At 38.1% G+C, this 20,050-nt stretch overlaps 1 protein-coding gene across 3 annotated transcripts in view; it reads right to left on the bottom strand.

Moving 5' to 3' along the window:
- Positions 1-20,050, bottom strand: part of MYOM1 (myomesin 1) — a 132,941-nt gene that overhangs the window by 82,131 nt on the left and 30,760 nt on the right. For all 3 annotated transcript variants that reach the window (XM_041751061.1, XM_041751065.1, XM_041751066.1), the window contains exons 5-10: positions 19,881-20,038; positions 11,803-11,895; positions 9,820-9,908; positions 9,648-9,710; positions 5,692-5,856; positions 3,160-3,321 (exon numbers count right to left, since the gene is read on the bottom strand). In XM_041751061.1, the coding sequence (XP_041606995.1) occupies positions 3,160-3,321; positions 5,692-5,856; positions 9,648-9,710; positions 9,820-9,908; positions 11,803-11,895; positions 19,881-20,038 (730 nt within the window). The remainder of the gene's footprint in view (positions 1-3,159; positions 3,322-5,691; positions 5,857-9,647; positions 9,711-9,819; positions 9,909-11,802; positions 11,896-19,880; positions 20,039-20,050) is intronic.

The following is a 20,050-nucleotide window of genomic DNA, read 5'->3' as shown; positions in this document are numbered from 1 at the left end:
GTTATAACATAAATGAACCTCAAAACATACATTTTAATGAAGGAAGATAGATGTAAAAGTCCAAATACTATAACCAGAAATTGTCCAGAGATGGCCAACAGAAACACAATGTATGTTAGTGGTTGCCTACAGGCTAGTCTGAGGATTACAGTGGGGAATGGGCCAAGAAATCTCTTGGGGGTGATGGAAATATTCTAAAACTGAACTGTACATGATGTTGCACACTCTGTAAATGTTCTAAAAGCACTATCCACTCAACATAGGTGAATCTTGTGGTTTAGCAAGTATACCTTTAAAAAGAATCTAAAATATATCATTTAAAATAAACTTACAAGTGAAATATTTTTCTAATGGTTCTTAAGCTCACAAAACAATTATTGAAATTTATCTTTCCCATTTATCTTCTCAATTCTCTCATACCAACATCTGGTAAATTTTAGAGTCTTTCCATTTCCTTATTTTGTGTATTTGAAAACTAGTGTAAGTTTAAATTTCAATTTTCAATGCCTTCTCCCTGTCTACAGTTAGTATATGGGAATCCTGGCCTACTGGTGGAGAGCCACAATTCTGGATACAGAGGCTGAGAAATGTTACTGAGAAAACCCTAGACTGTGTCAGTTCCCAGAAAAAGTCCACAAAAGAATCACCATGACATAATTGTGGGATTTTTTCTTGAGTCGCTAGAGACACTGTCCAGTTTAGGTAAGACAACTGAGAGCAGAGGCAAAGGCTTTGCTTATTCAGTCCTTATTTAGCCAGGTTTATCCAGATGGTTTGTCTAAACAAACTTACTTGCTGATGAGTTTCAGTGTGTCCATCTTTGTGAAGATTTTTCCAGAGCCTAGCATCTCTCTTCCCTCAGTGATATTTTCCCACAATACTTTTGTGCAGGAGAAAATCTGATACATTTTCAGAAGATGTAGATATTCACGTGTCTTTATCAGTTGTTGTTCTGGGGCAGAGTTCAACAATTGTTACTGTTCACTGTGCGTGTATGTAGACTGCTAACTGTCCCCAGTATCCATGTTTCTTGTTTCCTTTTAGTACTAGAAGCCCCAGCTTTAGCAGGCAACATGACTGCCCAACTGGACACGTAACACCCTAGCTTCCCTCACTGTGAGTGTGAGATAAGTGCATGTGGCTAAGTGTTCACCATGCAGAAGTGATGTATACAACTCTGCATCTCTCCCTCCAGTTCCTTTCTCTCCTCTTCCCATGGGCTGGGATGGGAACATGGGAGAGAACCATGGGGCCAGTGGAATAACAGTGTAGATGGGACCTGGGACTCTGAACTACACCCCTATTTCTGCATTGATAGACATAGGAGAGAAATAAAAACTGTTTTGTTTCATTTCAGGAGCTTAGCCTATACCCTAATTAAAATCCTGGGGGAGGCATCCAAAGACCTGTATCCTCGGTCTACTTCTTTTAACTAACTGTGAAGCTTTATTTTTCTGAACCTCAGTTTCTGCATCTTAAAATTAAAGGGTTGGACCAGAATGGGAATCCCAACTTTTCTGTGCTATAGACTCCTTTGGCCAACTGACAAAGAAAGTCTAGAGGCCCCTTCTCGGAATAATGCTTTCAAACGCATAAAATAAAATACATGAGATTGCCAAAGAAACTAAAGATATCAAAATACAATTCTAATCTTAGACCCTTTGGGAGTCTGTGGATCCCAGTTAAGGACACCTGACCTCTAAAGTTCCATTTTGATCAAAATTCCTATGAGTTTATGATTCTATTTAGTGCACAAGAGATTTTTAAAAATTAGTAACTCTCCTGTATTACTTATATTTTAGTTTTCTGTATATTATGATGTCTTGTCACTTTAAGAACCTTTCTGACTAGGGAGACACTGTCCCTCCCAGGGCTAGCTAATTCTTGGAGATAGCAAAGGCTCAGCCAGGAGCATGACACTGATATGAAAATTGACCAATCCAGAGCACACCTCCTCTATCTGGCCTGTGCACCCCAGGAGGCAATATTCCCTTGCCTTAATCATCCCAGGGCCAGGTAGCAGGCCCTATAGCTTAGAGTCCACCAAAATTATTCAAACTAGCCCATCCTAAACTGTTTATATGGAACTACCTTGCCTTTCCCACAAATTTCAATAAAAGCCATGGCCTAAGCTTTCCCCTCCCTCTTGCCCCTTCTGCCTCCTGACCAACTGGACCTATGCTGATATTTCCTCATGTGGCCCTGTGTGGTGTGCTGTACCTCCTTGTCTCTAAAACCTGTGAGTGTAATAAACTTTGTCTTCCTGAGCCTCTCCTGTGTCTCCTCTTGTGGCCATACCTGACTAACCATCACAGAAGAGAACACAGAGCACTGCTTCTATAGCTTGAAAGTGTCAGTGGTCTTCCAAATGTGCTGGCATCCCATATAGCAATAAAATTCCCACCATATACATCCAATCCATTCAAGATACAGCTGAAAAAAGATAGACTCCTAAAACACACTTAAACGGCTTGCCTTAAGGAGTAGGTTGCAGCAGTTTGTTTCCTCGATCATTAAAATCTTTTTTAAAATTTTTTAAAAATTTATTTATGATGGTCACACAGACAGAGAGAGAGGCAGAGACACAGGCAGAGGGAGAAGCAGGCTCCATGCACCAGGAGCCCGACGTGGGATTCAATCTCGGGTCTCCAGGATCGCGCCCTGGGCCAAAGGCAGACACCAAACCGCTGCACCACCCAGGGATCTCTTTCCTCAATCATTAAAGGTGAAACTATAAAAAAGGGGTCTGGAGTGAAATAATAAATTTGCTCCCTGAAATAGAAATCAAAAAGTCCCCCAGTTGCACATCACTTTTTTATTGCAGCTTCCATAAACTGAAATGGCTTCTTGTATTGTTAGGGTGTAGTGTCTCTACTCAAACATCTGTAGAGAGCTGCCCTGGTGATCCCTAAAGATAAGGAAGGTACTGACACTAGTGATAGTAACACAGTCCAGAAACTCATTACCTTTGGGTTGGTGCCTTTGGGTTAACCTTTTTATACTAGGTAGAATTTTACTGGAAGTTAATAACCCTATGCCATGTATTCTGGAAGAATTTTCAAATGTTCTTTCATCATTATGAAAACCGTGTTTGAATAACTTGATTTGGCCTCGGTGTTTTAAACATTCTTAGGTATTCTGCTTTTTGATAGGTCTTACCTCGGACAAAGACATAGGCGCTATATTGTTCATAATAGTCTCCCATTCGTACACGGATTGTGTAGAGGCCTTCATCTTCTTTGTTGAGATGAGAAAATGTCAATGTGGCTCGATCTCCGCTCCAATGTGTTTGCACCCATTTGGATGGAGAAACAGGTGCTCCTAGAAATTTTTTTAAAAAGTAAGAAAATTAACTGAATTTCCCCCCCATTGTTCCTTTCTTTTTCCACCCATCCTCCCTCCTTCCTTCTCTCTCTGCCTTTTCTTCTTATTCTTTGTTTTTTTAAAGATTTTATTTATTCATCCATGAGAGACACACACAGAGAGAGGCAGAGACACAGGCAGAGGGAGATGCAGGCTCCATGCAGGGAGCCCGATGTGGGACTCAATCCTGGGACCCCACCCCAGATCAGGCCCTGAGCCAAAGGCAGACGCTCAACCACTGAGCCACCCAGGTGCCCCTCTCTGCCTCTTCTTCTATATTGAAAACTATTTGACTGTTAGTGGAAGTCTCTAGGCTTTGAGTCATCCTGCCATGCTTACATTGGTAAAAAATACTATATCAAAAGTGATGGGACCAAGATCAGATACATAATCTGCAGAGTCCAGGGCAAAATGAAATTGCAAAGCTCCTGTTCAAAAAGCAGAGAAAAAAATACAATTACAGGTACTAAAGTATAAGGCTTTTTCCTCTAAAAATATTTTACTACATATAAAATATGATTGGGGTAACACAAATTACAAAAAAAATAATATTTTCAGGCCATAATTTTATATACCAAAACAATTTTTTATTAATGTAATATCTTGATGGATAATAAGATATTTCTGGCTTGCTTTTCTGCAAATTCGGTTATTAGGTCATCAGATTTATACTTTTGGCAACTTCATTTTAAGTCGATATAATTGAGGGGCACCTGGATGGCTCCCTTGGCTGAGTGGCCAATTCACAATTTCTGCTCAGGTCATGATCTCAGGGTCATGAAATTGAGCCCCACAACGGGCTCTGCACTCAGGCAGAGTCTGCTTGTCCCTCTCCCTCTCCCTCTGCACCTCCCCCCCACCTCCCCTCAAATACATGTCTAAAAAAAAAAAAAGAAAGAAAGTAACCTCAGTCACTCTTTGCAAATTCAAGACCAGAAATGAGTTGAAAATTTTTTTTTTTTTGAGTTGAAAATTTTTAATTTTGAGAAGGATCTTTCTGCTGATGCAACTGTTACTGCGACTGTTAAGATATTTCATAGTTATAATATTATATAGTTAAATTCTTATAAAATTAACATTGGGTTAACCTTCTGATAGATTATTTCAAAATATAAATTTTAGTACTCTAAAGCTAATGATTCTTAAGGAACAAACTTTCTAAAAAACTATGATTCCATATAGAACAGTTTCACATAAGTCTGAATTCAATTTTAAATGTAATTTTACATAATAATATTTTGATATTTTTCCTAGCATGTTCTGTGACTTATGGAAGTTATACAAGAGACTGAAAATGATATACTGATATGATATAATCCAAATGTCTGTTTATGCATTCTATCACTGTATCTTCAATTACAAGGAAAAATTGATTTTAAAACTATCTCCCTTATTATTGCTTCATCCACAGTTTCATATGAAAATAGTGTTTTTTTCATTGAATGCGACAATCTTTAAGCTTAATTTATATTTTTAAGCCTCTGAATATCTGCTGTGCAGCTATAGCAGTTTTCAAAACCAGGGATTCTAAACTCTGAAGAATTCCAACAACTGCCTCATATGCTTTACTGCAATGTCTGTATACATGCTTTTATTTTGTAATATTTTATTGACAAAGTTTACCACCTGGTTGCCAGTAGTTCCTGTCTAGATGCTCAGGTTAGTATTTAGTATTTGTGCAGATCCCATAGAAATGAGTTCTGGGGAAGGAGGGGCAGGCTGGCAAGCTCTGACCATAGATTCCCATGCTGCTCCCACATGGAGCCCCTCCTCTTCCTAGAGCCATGTTCACCATCCACAGTGCTGCTTCCATTACTGGCTTCAGTCTGGCCCCAGATGCTCCAGAGTGCCCCAGGCACCTGTGTGCACAACTGAAGTTGAGGCCAACTGCTTGTTGAGCTTGTCGCTCCTTGCCCATCATGCCCAGGGGTCAAGGGGTAGGCTCCATAGTCCCACTGGACTTCAGTGGATTTCCCTTAATTTTACTAAATAAAATTAACTTATAAAATGAATATGTAAGTAATTTACAAAAATGCATTTTGTAATCTTTTCCAAAGAATACTTGGTGACAAGAAATGAAAACCTCCACAAATATATTGTGAAAATTCTGCTACTTTGATGTATGTACAAAAATTTTTTCTTTTCTTTTTTTTTTTTTTTACAAAAACTTTTTCAACATCCAGTAGGTTATGCCTTCTAATGTCCAAATTCTGCCAGTTTTGATAAATAGGTCTGCAGTCTTAGGGACACTCATGTTCTGGTGCCAGCCCCAGAATAAGCACCTTCTGTGAATAAGAACCTAAGTGAGAATTCATCATGAAAGCTCACCATTTCTGTACCACTGGATCTCTGGCTGGAAATGCTTGATTTCAGGAGTGATAACTACACGGCAGCCTAGACTCATTGTCTCGCCCTCTCTTCCAAAAGACACATCAAACTTGTCATCAAAGTGGATCTCAAACTTGGATGCATAACCGTAAGGGGTCACCGCAACTGGGTACAACAAAAACAAGCATCAGAGCATCAGTAATTTGTTTTCTCTCATCAAAGAGACACTAGCATTGTAATAAGCAGTCACAACAAACACTGATCAAATGAATTATCTTGGCAAAAATTAAGTCTTGTAAAGAAGGTCATAGCATATTCCCATATATTATGATGTGAAATGGAAATTCTTGCTTCATTGGTCAGATATGCTCAATGTTTATTTTTATTATAGCAATGAATAGAATTTAAAGGTCAGGCTTAATACTTTAAATAGAATGTAAATGAATATCACATTTAGCTTAGACTTAAATACTTAGCACAATATGTGCACTTTTTAGGTTCCTAGTTTATTTAAAACTCAACTGCTGTGACAAGAAATGAGAACCTCCACAAATATATTATGAAATATTATATTTCAGACAAATAGCCATATCAATTACTCATAAAAATAGTTTTCCGACTTATAGGAAAAATTTATTGCTTCAGTGGCTTTAATAATCTGAGTAAGAAAAAAATTATAAGAAATGTCAAACTGAAAATGTGTGACTATAACAAATATTTTTCTTAGAAATATCTTGCTTATAAATTGAGTAAATACCTGCATCACAAACCTTTCCTGGTTATTTTCTCTTTCCTCAAGAGAAAAGAGTTTGGGAAAATAATGATTAAGTTAATGGGTAATTCCATGTACTTGAATTTGACATGTCATCTAATCCTTGCAAAAACCCCATAGCACATATATTTTTTTCCTCTCTTTCAGATGAGAGAGTAGAAGTTCACAAAAAATAATACAGTTAATGTCCAGGTTTCAAAAAGCATTACACATGAAATTGATATTCAAACACATAGATGCCTGACTCTAAAATTTAGGCCTTTTCTCTCATCTTTCATCTCTCTTCCTAACACTTCTTAGAATTAATTTGAAAATGCAAGCTAAAATGTATTGAGTTCAACCTGTGCCAACTATTGTTCCAAGTGCTAAATATCTATTAACTCAAACCTCAAAATAGCTCTCTCAGGTTAAGTTCCATTATCATCTCTGTTTTACAGATGAGGAAACAGAAGCATAGGGAGGCTAGAAACTGCCCACAATGACCCTACAGAGCCAGGATTTACCCTGGCAGGCTGTTTCCAGAATCTGTGCTCTCAAGCAATACATGATATTGCCTTGAATTTGTGTTTTCTCAGACACCCACTAATAGTGAAACAACTCTCTGAGGCAAAGGTTCCATCTGCCCCACTTCTATATAATGATGTCCCACTGAGATCAAAAGTGAAACAACTCGATCAGACCTTGCTGTCTGGGAAGCTGGGCTAGCTCCAAAGCTGCCTTAGAGAGTAAAGATAAGGATTACAAAATAGAGATAAGGGTTAGGTGGGGTTTGGCAAACCTGTGAGCCAGATCTGGACTGCCTCTTGCTTTGTACCATGAGAAATAATTTTTCAATTTTTTAATGGCTGAGATAAAATCAAAAGAAGAATATTTTGTGACATGTGCAAAGTCATAGGAAACTTCAATGTTCATAAATAAGGTTTTGTTGGAATACATCCATGCTTATTTATTTACCTACTGTCTACGGTGACTATTGTGTTGCAATAGTGGAGTTGAGTAGTTGTGAGAAAGACTATCTGGCCCACAGTCTAAAGTATTTACAATTTACAAATTATAGTTTACAAATTACAAGAGTCCTTTACAGAAAATGCCAACTCCTGTTTTAGAATATGGCTTAGAGGGGCACCTGAGTGGCTTAGTTGGTTAAGTGTCCAATTTTTTATTTTGGTTCAGGTCATGATCTTAAGGTCATGAGATTGAGCCCTGCCTTGGGCTCCATGCTGGGTGTGAAGTCTGCTTAAGATTCTCTCACTCCAAAAAAAAAAAAAAAAAAAAAGATTCTCTCACTCCCTTAAAAAAATAGAATATGGTTTAGAGTTAGAAAGACCAACTTATAGTCACTCTACCGTTATGGGGGTCTTGTCTCATGATTTAACTTCTCTAAAACTATTTCTTCATTTGGATAGCACAGGTAAAATATATCTATTTTATAAGCTTTAGGAGAGTGTTAAATGATCATTGCATATAACAAAATGTCTTAGTATGCTCTGGTACAACTGATCAACATATATTAACTACTGGAACAGAACCAAGGGCAGGGAGCTTTATCTCTGATATTTATCAGCATATTTCAAAAACTAAACCAGTACCTAACACATAGCAGATGCTCAATAAATATTAGTTGAGTAAATGAATAAAAGTCCTCTGATTTTTTTGTGTTGGGAACAACTGTACTAACTCAGGGACCAGCTTAGAGGAGGATCTTAATTAGACAAAATTTAAGAAGCAAGAGAAGTAAGGCTGAGCTGGGCTTTTAGACTCTAGCTTGATGGAGAAGAGAGAAATGGGAGAAATATGGATGATGATATGGCAGTGAGAATGAGCAGAATACATTCAGATGATTGTGAAGTAAATGATTAATAAACCAGTCTCAGGGACAATGGGAGGTAAGTCATAGTTTCAGGATTTTCAACTATTCTGTACCAGTATACATCAAATGATAGGAGAAAAACATGAGTTGAGATTTGTTTCTTCATCACTCCTGCCCATCATCCCCTCCCACGGCATTGATACTAAAGGTTAAAACTTGGAATATTAAAATATTAAATATCCCAAGATGGGATAGGTCATCTACAGACATCAAACTAGCCAGTAAGGTGAAAAACTGACCCATGAAAAAGTACCTTCATCAAGCATTTTCAAAACTATCACTTATTTTTTAATGTACAGAAAATAAGTTTAAGCTTTACTACCTTTTTCAGTCTTACCACCATAAGCATCTAATTATTTGAACAACCATAAGAATTTTACTTTTATTGTTTCCTATGAAAAGATGTTCTGATATGGGTGAAATGATTGAAGTTCACAAATTGCCACAGATCAGAATTTTTTAGTAGGATGTTATTAAAGCACATTTAGACATTTAATTAGTTATTTATTTTCCAAGAGTGAAGGGGGAGGGGCTGTGGGAGAGGGAGAGATAATCTTAAACAGGCTCCATGCCTAGTGTGGAGCCCAGCTCGGGGCTTGATCTCAGGACCCTGAGACCATGACCTGAGTTGAAATCGAGATTAGACGCTTAACTGACTGAGCCAGTCAGGCGCCTCTAGACTTCATTTTAAATTGCACTTCACAAATTAATGTATTTATTCATTCATTATCAAACATCTACTTTGAGTCAGGCACTGGGGTTTAGAGATAAAAGGTCCAGCTTTGCCTTCAAGCGGTTGTTAGGCCAGTGGGAGAAAAAGACCCATAATAGTTAATGGTGTCCAGTGTAATAGATTTTCTGATGGAAGTGCTGTGGTCTCACCAGGGACACCCAACCCTGACTGGATAGAGGAGGGATGCAGTGAGAGTCAGACATGGATTTCTCTAGGAGGTGATGCTGATCTGAATGCTCTAATTCAATACAGACTTTGGGGGGAAGGCAGTTGTGCATGGTTAAATCACTCTATACAGGTTTGTGTAATGATCTTTTTCAGTTTAACACAGAAAGACTTAAAAGTACTTGTCACTTCTAGTTCATCATATCTGGGCTTTTATAAAACCAGAACAAAATGGTTATATTCAGAAAGAGAATAGTAATCAAAGAATCTAAAAATTAAACCCAGCATAGATAGCTATTATGTACACACTAGCATATATTATAATAATCCTACCTTTTGTTACAGCATTATAGAATTGCTTATTCTGCTGTATTTTGAATAGGGATGACACTTAGCAAATATATTTTTAAACTTACAGCTGAGGGGCAGGGTGGAAACCCCAGCATGGAAGCGAGTTTCATCAAACTCTCCCTTATATCCTAGAAAAGAAAGCAGAAATGCATGTGAACTGCTCCCTGATTTATTTTTTTGTAATGAGGATAACTTTTTAAAAATACACTTTGAATAAAACAAGTCCAGCAAACCTACTCTTTACCACGACTGAAGCATATGCTGAAAGCTCCCCTTTAACGTTCATCGCTGAGGCCCGGTACTGGGCAGTGTCTTCAAAATCACATCTGAAAGAACAGATGGAAAGGAGTGACCATCGCTATAAGCTGTTCTATCAAGGATCTCTTTGCTAACATGGCACACTGCAAATCATAGGCTAACACGTGGCTCATGGGGACTTTTTGAAGCTAACTCTGATCTAGTTCTCTGGGATTTCACACAACGCCAAGATAACTACTACAGTTTCAGGCCAGCAGCACAGTATGGGAGGAGGATATCTATAGTCCACTGTGACCTTAGCCCATATCCCCAAAACATGTCAATAAACTATTAAGCGCATAAATTATAGCACAGTGTTATGATCAACTGGTCTAAAGCGGTGTCAGAAGCAGATGTCTGAACAGGTAACTACCCAGAGCACCCCAGGGGTACAACCTTCCTGCTGGCCTCCCTCAGGGAGAGTTTCTGTCTGGGGGCCACAGGGCGACAGGGAGGGAAAGACACAGCCTCTCTTTATGGACTCTCACAGCCTCCCTGAGCTATAAGCCGGATCCAGGTCTGTCTAATGTGTGGTTCAGTGTTCTAGCTTCAAAGTACAAATATGGTGTTTATGTCTCAACTCAGCTAAGATTCAGGTCACACTTGGAGTTTCAGCCCACAGCACAACATAGCAGTGCTATTCGGAAGTTCCTATAAGTTATAATACAGAAATTAGGATGTGTTTAATAAGTAAGAGAAAGAATGATCTCCTGGAGATGATGAACAAGCTAAGATATCAATGCAGGTCGTTTTGTGTCTTATCACGCCAGTGTCTGTGTTTTTCATTGACCTTCTGGATTTAGTGTCATTTGTAAAAACTTCTTATTGAAATTTTACAGGAAGGTCAATATGGTTGCCTTTCTCATAACTACTTAATTATAAAGCAACCACATAGCTAGCTCACTGCAGCCTCAGCAGAATCATCCACTGGCAGAACTGAAATGACTTTAGGTCAAGGTCGGTGTTTGGCAAATGTCACAGAACCCCACGGTCCTGCTTGAAACCCAGTATCACATGTGTCACCTGCTCTGATCTGAGGGGAAGGCTATAATTCTCTTGAGAGAATTTAGATAAGAATGATGTAATTTTTTTTTTTAATTTATGATAGTCACACAGAGAGAGAGAGAGAGAGAGAGAGAGAGAGGCAGAGACACAGGCAGAGGGAGAAGCAGGCTCCATGCACCGGGAGCCCAATGTGGGATTCGATCCCAGGTCTCCAGGATCACGCCCTGGGCCAAAGGCAGGCGCCAAACCGCTGCGCCACCCAGGGATCCCAGAATGATGTAAATTTTACTTTGACATCTCAGCTTGTCATGGTTCCATGTGAACTGAACATGGTGTGAACTTAACTTTTTCATCCACATAACCAGGCTTGGATTTCAAAACGATATTAGGAGATACAATTAATGTTTGAGGACTTAGAAATTTTGCTACGGATTTTGCTCTAAAAACATCTCAGTTCAGTCCTGCCTCCATCTGCAGGCTGACAGGGTGGGCACAGTTACCCACACTTCCTGGTGAACTGAAGGAGAGAATTTATTCCAGTGCAGCTTACTTTCAGTGCCACCCACCACAATCTCCGTGGCCTTTGCTAATTTAAGGCAAAAAAAGGATGATGATGATGATGATGATGATGATTATGATGATATTGATTTGGAGTGTGGAAGGATAACTAAATATAAATGCCTATTTATGTAACTTATTTTCTTACTAATGTCTAAGAAAAACTCCCAAGAATATAAAAGGATAAACTAAAAGATACAAGTTAATTTTTTTCTCATCATCTTTAAATTCAAACGTAAGATCACTTTATGATTATGTTGCATTGGGGAAAAAAGGGGGACAGCTGTTGTTAACTGGAGTGCTGACATGCCTCCCCAGGCAACTGTCACACAACACACATGGATCCTGATATCCTCTTACGCATTGATCTCCAGAGTGTGCATTCCATATCGACTCTCAATAATATATTTTCCAGGGTTTGCATGGACGTTAATTGGCACCTGGTTTTTATACCTACAAGATGATGGAAACAAGGCAAAGTAAGTTGAAATGTAAATAGCTTTATGATTAAAAGCGCACACATATGTGATTCTTGTTCTTGAAAGAACACTTGGAAACATGGCACTGAGATTAGCAGCAGCACCTATTGAATAAATACAAATCCATAGTAGATTAAATAAAATACACTGTAAATACAATAAAAGTTCTCAATGAGCATGCTTTCCTCTTCTCCATCATAAAAATTACATTTAAGGAGTTGACCATTCATAACAATGTGGTGGAGTCTCACATACACAATGTTGAATGAACAGCGCCAGACACAAAAGAGTACATAGTATAATGATTGCTTTTATATAAAGTACAACACCATAAAAGACCAAATTACTGCTGTTGGAAGTCAGGAGAGTGATTTCCCTGGGGTGTAGACAACAGATATGAAGGATGCATCTTGGGCAACTGATATTGTTTGGTTTCTTATTTGGGTGCTGGTCACGTGGCTGTGTGCAGTCTACAAAAGCTCATCAAAGCTCTACATTTATATGTAATATGTACTTTTTGTGTGTGTATATTATTCTTCAATCAAAGACCTAAAGAAAAACTTGTCTATTGTTGACAGAACAGAAAGGAAGGCTTTGTGTTGGGGGTTTTATTGTTGGCTCTCTGTGTAGGATGAAAGCAAAACATTCTTCCCACTAACATTCTAGCATGTTGTTAAAAACAAAGTCATTGTATTTTGAAAGCTCATTATATTTAAGTGTTTTGTTCTGTTAAAAGCAAGTATGACTCTCAGCTTGGAAGAACTTAAATATTAATCATGAAGGAAAAAATCTGACAAATAAAAGCTGAGAGATTGCCTTTTTCTGACTGTTCCATTCCTGGTTAAGCCTCTCAGCCCTCAGAGGGTAGAGCTACATGTAGGAGCCCTTCCTGAGACAATATCTCACAAGTCTGGAAGGGGCACCTTGACTCTTCACCATGTCCTCACTCCCTCAATAGACAATGACTTGGTGCCAGATGAGGCTTTTCTGCTGGAGACATTTAATGTCCAAAAAGAAGAGATTAAAAAAAAAAAAAGAGCTAGATTTCATTTGTTTTCCCTCTGAACACCCCACTTCATGTGCACGGATAATATAAATAACACTAATAATCACAACTGAGACAGAGCATTTACTGTGAGCCATGCAAAGGTCTAGGGGTTTACACATAGATTAGAAAATTCAGCCCTGGGGCGCCTGGGTGGCTCAGTCAGTTAAATGTCTGCCTTTGGCTCAGGTCATGATCCCAGGGCCTTGGGATGGAGTCCCACATCGTGCTCCCTGCTCAGCAGGGAATCTGCTTCTCCCTGTTGCTTTGTCCCTCCCCTCTGCTGGTGAGCTCTCTCCCTCTCTTTCTCTCTGTTAAATAAATACTAAAATCTTTTAAAAACAAGAATACGAAAATTCAATCCTTAACAATAATTGCCTGAGGTAGCACTATTTTTAACATAATTTCCCTGATGAAGAAGCCAAGGCATGGGGAGATTAAATAACTTGCCCCAGTTCACACAGCTAGATAACAGAACTGGGATTTGAACCCAAACGGTCTGGCTCGTGACAACATATGATGCTATTCCAACTATTCTCTGTTCAGCTGCATTTTATTTCTCCAGACTTCTAGAAATGGTTATAATGAGGTTTGGGAGCCCAAAACGGGGTGGAAAGGGAGAGGAGGAAAGAAAATAATCTTCAGTCAGTTCCTTCTTCTTCCCAGCTTACACACTCACACATACCCGATGTCACTAAAGATATATTCATGTTCTATACTTTTAAAAATGCGTCATTTTCCTTCTACACCTAGCAAAATCCCAGCTTATCCTTCGAGGTTCAGATCACATACCATTTCTTCAATAAACTCCTCCCTGAAATCTCACATGATATTAATTACTCCTGCCTCTCTACACCAGTGTTACGTGGTTCAAGCTGCAAGATACATAACATTCATCAGATTATGGTTGGATATGTGTCTCTTCAATTAAGCTGTCATTGCCTTGGTGACAGGGGTTGGGTCTGATCCATATTTATTCTATTCCTACTCTCAAGGAAGGATGAGTCATGGGCAAATATTAGGCACCCAGTGTTTGTTAAATTGGCTTAAACAGTATTATTGTGTAACAATAGGTTAATTGTGGCTTCATAATGTTTGGCTGAAGGCACAGAGTTCTGGCAAACATGCACTTCATGATATGGATAATTTAAAATAAGTACGTGCCAAGAAGGTAAACTGAGGCTCTTTGTGTGTTAGTTCCCTCAGATGTGAAATGAGAGGGTTGCATGGGCTGAGGAACCACAGCTGTGTGGCAGGTGGAGAGGTACAACCCTCTACCCCACCCACAGCAGAAGTGCAAGCTGTTTCCTACCAGCTCCAAAGCATCCTCAGCCGGCCATCTCACCACAGGGCTCTAGGCAGACAGGGCTATTTGAGCAGAGATGGCCTAGAAAAAGAAATCTGCTAGCAGCTCCTAATTTCAAACATTCCTTGTTTTGATGAATGACAGAGTAAAACAAGTTAATTAGCATGTTCTTCAGAATAAATTGGTCTCAGTCATTTCACACTTGACTCAAAAGCTCCCTCTTGCTTGGGTTTGTTCATGTGCTGGGGTGCTCTTGGTAGTTCTTTTTAGCACAAGAAGAGAAATATGACAGCGAAGGCTATGGCCTGTGGTACGGAGCAATCAATCTAGTGACCGTCGATTTGGCTTCTGACCAAAAATGGTGTTCATATCTCCATAAACTTTGAGTTAAAACAGTATCTTGCAGCTCCCAGGGATGCTTCACCTTCCTTGCTCTCCAGCACTACCCGACTTAGCACTTTAATGCCTTCCCCCAGCTAAATACCCATGACTTTTCTAATGTGACCACCTGGCACAAGAAGTCGGTTTAAAATTTACGTGCGCACAACACACAACACTTGGAGGATCTTCTAGTCTTTCCTCGGGAACTCCAGATGTCAGTGTAAGAAAAGCCTGTTGTAAAGCAGCAGACAAGGACTGAGTTAGGAAGCAATTCTATTCTATTCTCTGAGAACTTCACTTAGTTGTTCAGATGTGGGGTCACTTTGAGATTGCCTATCTACAGAATGAAGTCCGGGAAGAAGACAAGATTTTTTGGCCTGCTCTGTATATTCTTCAGAGCTTGTTATTTCTGGAAAATTAAATTCCGAACAGGCCAGTCAGAGGCTAATTTTGGAGCGTAATCTACACTCTGGGGTTATTTGTCAAAAGGCTTCTGAAATTCTATTTTTTTTAAGAAGATTTATTTATTTGAGAGAGTGAGTGTATGAGGTGGAGGGAGGAGCAAAGTGAGAGAAAGGTGGGGAGAAGCAGACTTCCTGCTGAGCGGGGAGCCCTACAATGACATGGGCTCAGTCTCAGGACCCTGAGATCATGACCCTGAGCCTAAACCAAGAGTTGGAGGCTTAAGCAACTGAGCCACCCAAGCACCCCAAGGCTTCTGAAATTCTAGTAAATATTCAGATGTACACCATTTTCCTTACCATTTTCATGTAGAGCTTATGAACTACTCATTAGTTAATGAGCTTCCATTATACTGTACGTATTTGTAGAATAATATTCTTCATTTATATGTGTAAAACACACACTTCATTCCCCCGAATAAATGTCTGGATCTTGGGCTGACTGGATAACAAGGGGTTACAGTGAAAGCTCTTCGGCAGTGTAAAGCATGGTCAAGCAAAAAACTTCATTCTAATTTCTTTTTTTCTTTTTTTTTTCATTATAATTTCTATAAAAAAATAATGTATGCCAAAATGATCTCTAACATGTTGAATCTCACCACAAACTGTGATTACTACTTAGAATCCAACTTTATATTTTTAATAAATAGCTATTACCCACTTTAAAAACCAGTTGGCTGAGAGAGATATATCCCATTAGGTTAGACTTTGGACTTAAATAAATAAGAAAAATCTAAAATAAAACCCTGAACCCTTACGTTGGGAAGTAATTATAAATTATAAATAATTTTAATATTAAACCATGTTAAATGTAGGTTGTTTTCCAAAGATAATATGGTAGTAATTGCCAATTTTTTTTGTTTTTAGTAATTGCCAAATTTAAGTAGCATTGTGAATAACTCTATCTTGTAAACAAATTCAACATATGATTCTATTATGAAATTTATAAATTCTCATAATTTGCAAACACAGAATAAGGCTTTTTCAAGTCTCCAGACTCTTCCTGAAATACATTTCTCATACTATTTTATTCTGAGCTATTGAATTATTATCATGCCTAATGACAAAAGTGTTTATTTGACAATAACTTCAGGGGCAATGTGTAGAATTCCAAACAAGTATTTTAAGTGTCCCACTGGAGGATCTAGCCTGGTATTCACAGATAGATCCAAAAACATGGGTGTTGAGTGAGTAGAGAACGAATGAATTGCTACTCATTAACACCAACACATTGTTCCAGTGACTTTGCATGACTCCCCACAGATTACAATCCAGATTTTCGTTGACAAAATTGATCTAGACTTAGAACTGGAAATCCAATTAAGTCTGGCTCTTTTTTTAAGACATATAAAATTAACTCAATTCTTTCCTTTTTTAAAAGAGAACTTTTCTCCCTTATTTCGTATGATTTTAAAAATTTGAATAGGCAATATATTTATATGGTCCAGGAACCAGAAAGTATAAAGGTACACAGGAAACAGTCTCCTTCCTCAAACGTGTCTGTCTCCTACCCAGCTCATTCCCCACAGATAACTGTTATCCTTGGGTTCCTTTGAATCCTTCCAGAGTTTCTTTATGCAAGTAAAACAAATACAAACATTAATTTTTTTCCTCTTCTTTTAAACCAATATATAAACCAATATATATATAGTTATACAAGTCATTATGTGATGATAACCTATTAAATTAAGTAAAACAATTTTGGAGCTTTTAACCATATATATATATATATATATATATATATATATATATATATATATATCCTCCTTTAGGAGGATTTCACTCTGGTGGTGCAGAAACATCCTTGCAACTGACTTTTCTACCGGCCCTGATGCTGAAACAGGTTTCCTTCTGCTCTTAAAGTGACTTGGGAACAGGATAGTGCTCTTTGGTGTCTCTGCACCTGGCCCTGATGAGTGATATGTATTCCTGTCATTTAGTGGATTCCACTTAGACATACTTGGTCAGTACATGGGATTGGCCAAAGAACAGCTGCTGCCTGTTCATATCATTTGTTAGACCTCAGGGACTCCCAAGCCCTGAGGGTGCTTAGTGGAAAGTTGGAACTTAACCCTCTTTGGAAAGGGCTCTAAGGGAGCCAGCTCCAGGCACATATGCCCTTGAAAAACATGGCAAAGGACCTAACAGCTACAAGAGGAGGCAGCACGACTGTAGAAAGCCTTGTCACAAGCTTGTTCCCATAATTTACCTCCTTCTATTTAGGAAGGTCATCCTTAATTATTTCTTTCATACTGGTACTCGGTGTCAGGCCCAGAAAACTACAGTTGAGTAACAAAAAGACATAAAATGCCAGCGAAGTAACCACTGACAACCTTGGTTTGCGCTGTGGGTCCCATGCTCATTGAGGGGAAGACTGCTTATGGAAGATTGTATGCTCTATATCGGTGTTACAAAGTAAATCAGAGCTTCATTTAATTATTATTCTTTAAAAGGCAGCATACCTAGGAAGGAACACTAATCCCACATAGAAGTTTACTCCCAGAGGTGGGTTTACCTGGAGGCCATTGAAGCTTCAGGGTCTCTCACCGTCATGGGTCTCCTCAAGGCTCACTGCCTAATTTATAATATTAACATTATTTTTAGTAAAGAGTGTCCCCAAATTGTATGAGTTTCATGCCCCACAAAACTGGATCTGACCTTGCTTACCACCATACCAAATTTTCAGTTATCTGCGAGATGACTGTCTAAATGTAAGCCTTATCCAGGGGCAAATCTTGCTCTCTGAAGTACAGTTAACTATTTTCTTAGTGGTCCACGGTTCTTTTGTTTTCATATTTGCTTTACACTTGGCCTGCAACACAACAGGATTTTCTGAGAAATGCTCTGATCTAGCTCTACAGGGAGAATTTTATAAAGAATGGAGTCGTCTTCTCCAAGCACTAGAGGATGCGCAGGATGAGTTGAGAAGACTTGTTCCAGCAAATGAACAGCTTCCCAATTGTTCCTGAGACAAATCTTATGTCTGTGTCTTCATTTTTGTTTAAAATGAAGACATGAAGTTCAATGTTAGGGAAAAAAATATTTCAAAGCCAGATGTGAAAGATTTGGGGAGTTAGTCATACTACTTCTCAGCTCCACTAGTGAGGAAAACTGAAAATTGACAGTATTTCTATTTTACAATTTAACTAGAACTCAAAGAGTTGACAATTCAGGCATCTCATATTTTTGTGGGGAATTTTTCTATGTCTTGCTTTTTTTCAATCACTCCTTTTCCAGCCAACACAACATGATGTAGGAGTTTCATCTCTGACAGAGTCTGAGCTCTGCTTCTGTGAAAACATCACTCTTGCCCAATAACACTATCAGTGATACACAGCATGGTTGTATTGTATTCTAGCAGCTATGTATTTAGCAGAATAAAAAAGTACTTAAGAAATTAGTATTTACTGCCCAGAAATTGCTTTGTATCCTTTTGAAAGTCACCTTTAACTCTAATTTTTAAAAAGCAGGGGAAAAAAAGAATATTGTGTAATAAATATATCTACCTGATTATTATTATTCATTCAATTATTCATTTATGAGTAGTACATTTTAATTCATAAGAGAAGAGGAATTTCTTACTGATCAAATAATATTTCTTAGAGCTGAAAATTCTTGCTGGTCAAATAATATTTCTTCGAGCTGAAAATTTGTTATTCTTCACACATTGCAATTGGAAAGTTTAGATTTCTTTTTGAGGTGGGAAGTAATGTTTTTTAAGAGACAATGTCCCTTTGATAGGCCAAACTATACAACTCCATAGTCACAGAGAAAGGTAGGGTCAAGATTAATTGATTCCTAGCTTCATGTAGTATACCTTCATACTTAAAGCTTGTAAATTGATTTTTAAAAAAAACTTCATTTTCATTGAAATATGTTCCTTGTCAGTCACCTCTACTAGCCAGGTGTCTGCTCAACAGAGATAATGGACCAGAAAGGAAGAGTCAGGCCCTCTGCAGGTTGCAATGACATTCTGTGTGGCATTTATACTGCAACACAGGGTGCATTTACCAACACTCCCAAGGATAAGAAAACAGCATGCAAAATACCTGTGTCAGGGAATTAAACAGAAAACATCTTTGTAGGTTGGTTCTACCATTTTCATACTTCTGCTGTCTGTGGCAGGTATCATGACATATGAACAGAAAGTTTGAAGTTTAGGGACCATGATGTCATTGACAATTGCAATAGGATATACGATGGAAAGAGATAACGGATGCTTATTCTTTATGGAAAGAAAATTTCTTAAGACCTCCTATTGAGTAATATATTCCATCCAGTTCCCTCTTTTGCTTGGCTTTAGAAAACAGGTTGAGACCCAACTCATGTGAGTAGTAGAGATAAAGTCCTCTGGGTTTTAATTATTTTTTAAAAAGAGTTTTGCTTCTGGTCACAAAGTAATACCTATACTATATGGGAGCAAATTTTTATTTAAATTTTATAGCCCACAGCAGTCATAAGCCATGTATTTTCTTTGTATGTAAATATGTTGACTACACTTTAATATTTTAAAGTAAGATAAAGATGCCTTTTATAACAGGATTATGAAGTATTATATAATATCTCATAACATATGCAAGACTGTTCTTTCTTCTCATTCATAAAATATTCATCCTTGTATCTTTTCTTCACTATTTAAAAAATCTATACAAACTTACAGGTGCTTATATTGACTCTTGCATATTCATAATACCAAATATTTTCACTAGAGGTAAAATTATTTTGTGTAATAGATTCTATGAGTAGTTTCCATAAAGATAACATACCAGGTGAGACGAGGTTCTGGCCAGCCAGATACAGAGCAATGTAATTTTACATTTTCTTTCTCCCAAACAGTGTGGGAACGAGGTTTAATGACAAATTCAGGAGCATGGAGAAGATGATCTTCATTCAACTTTCTATGAAATGCCTCAGTTTCTTCTAACTACAAAAAAAA

The sequence above is a fragment of the Vulpes lagopus genome, chromosome 1, assembly GCF_018345385.1.
Source record: "Vulpes lagopus strain Blue_001 chromosome 1, ASM1834538v1, whole genome shotgun sequence".
NCBI lineage: Eukaryota > Metazoa > Chordata > Mammalia > Carnivora > Canidae > Vulpes > Vulpes lagopus.
This window is presented reverse-complemented; position numbering and strand designations above follow the sequence as displayed.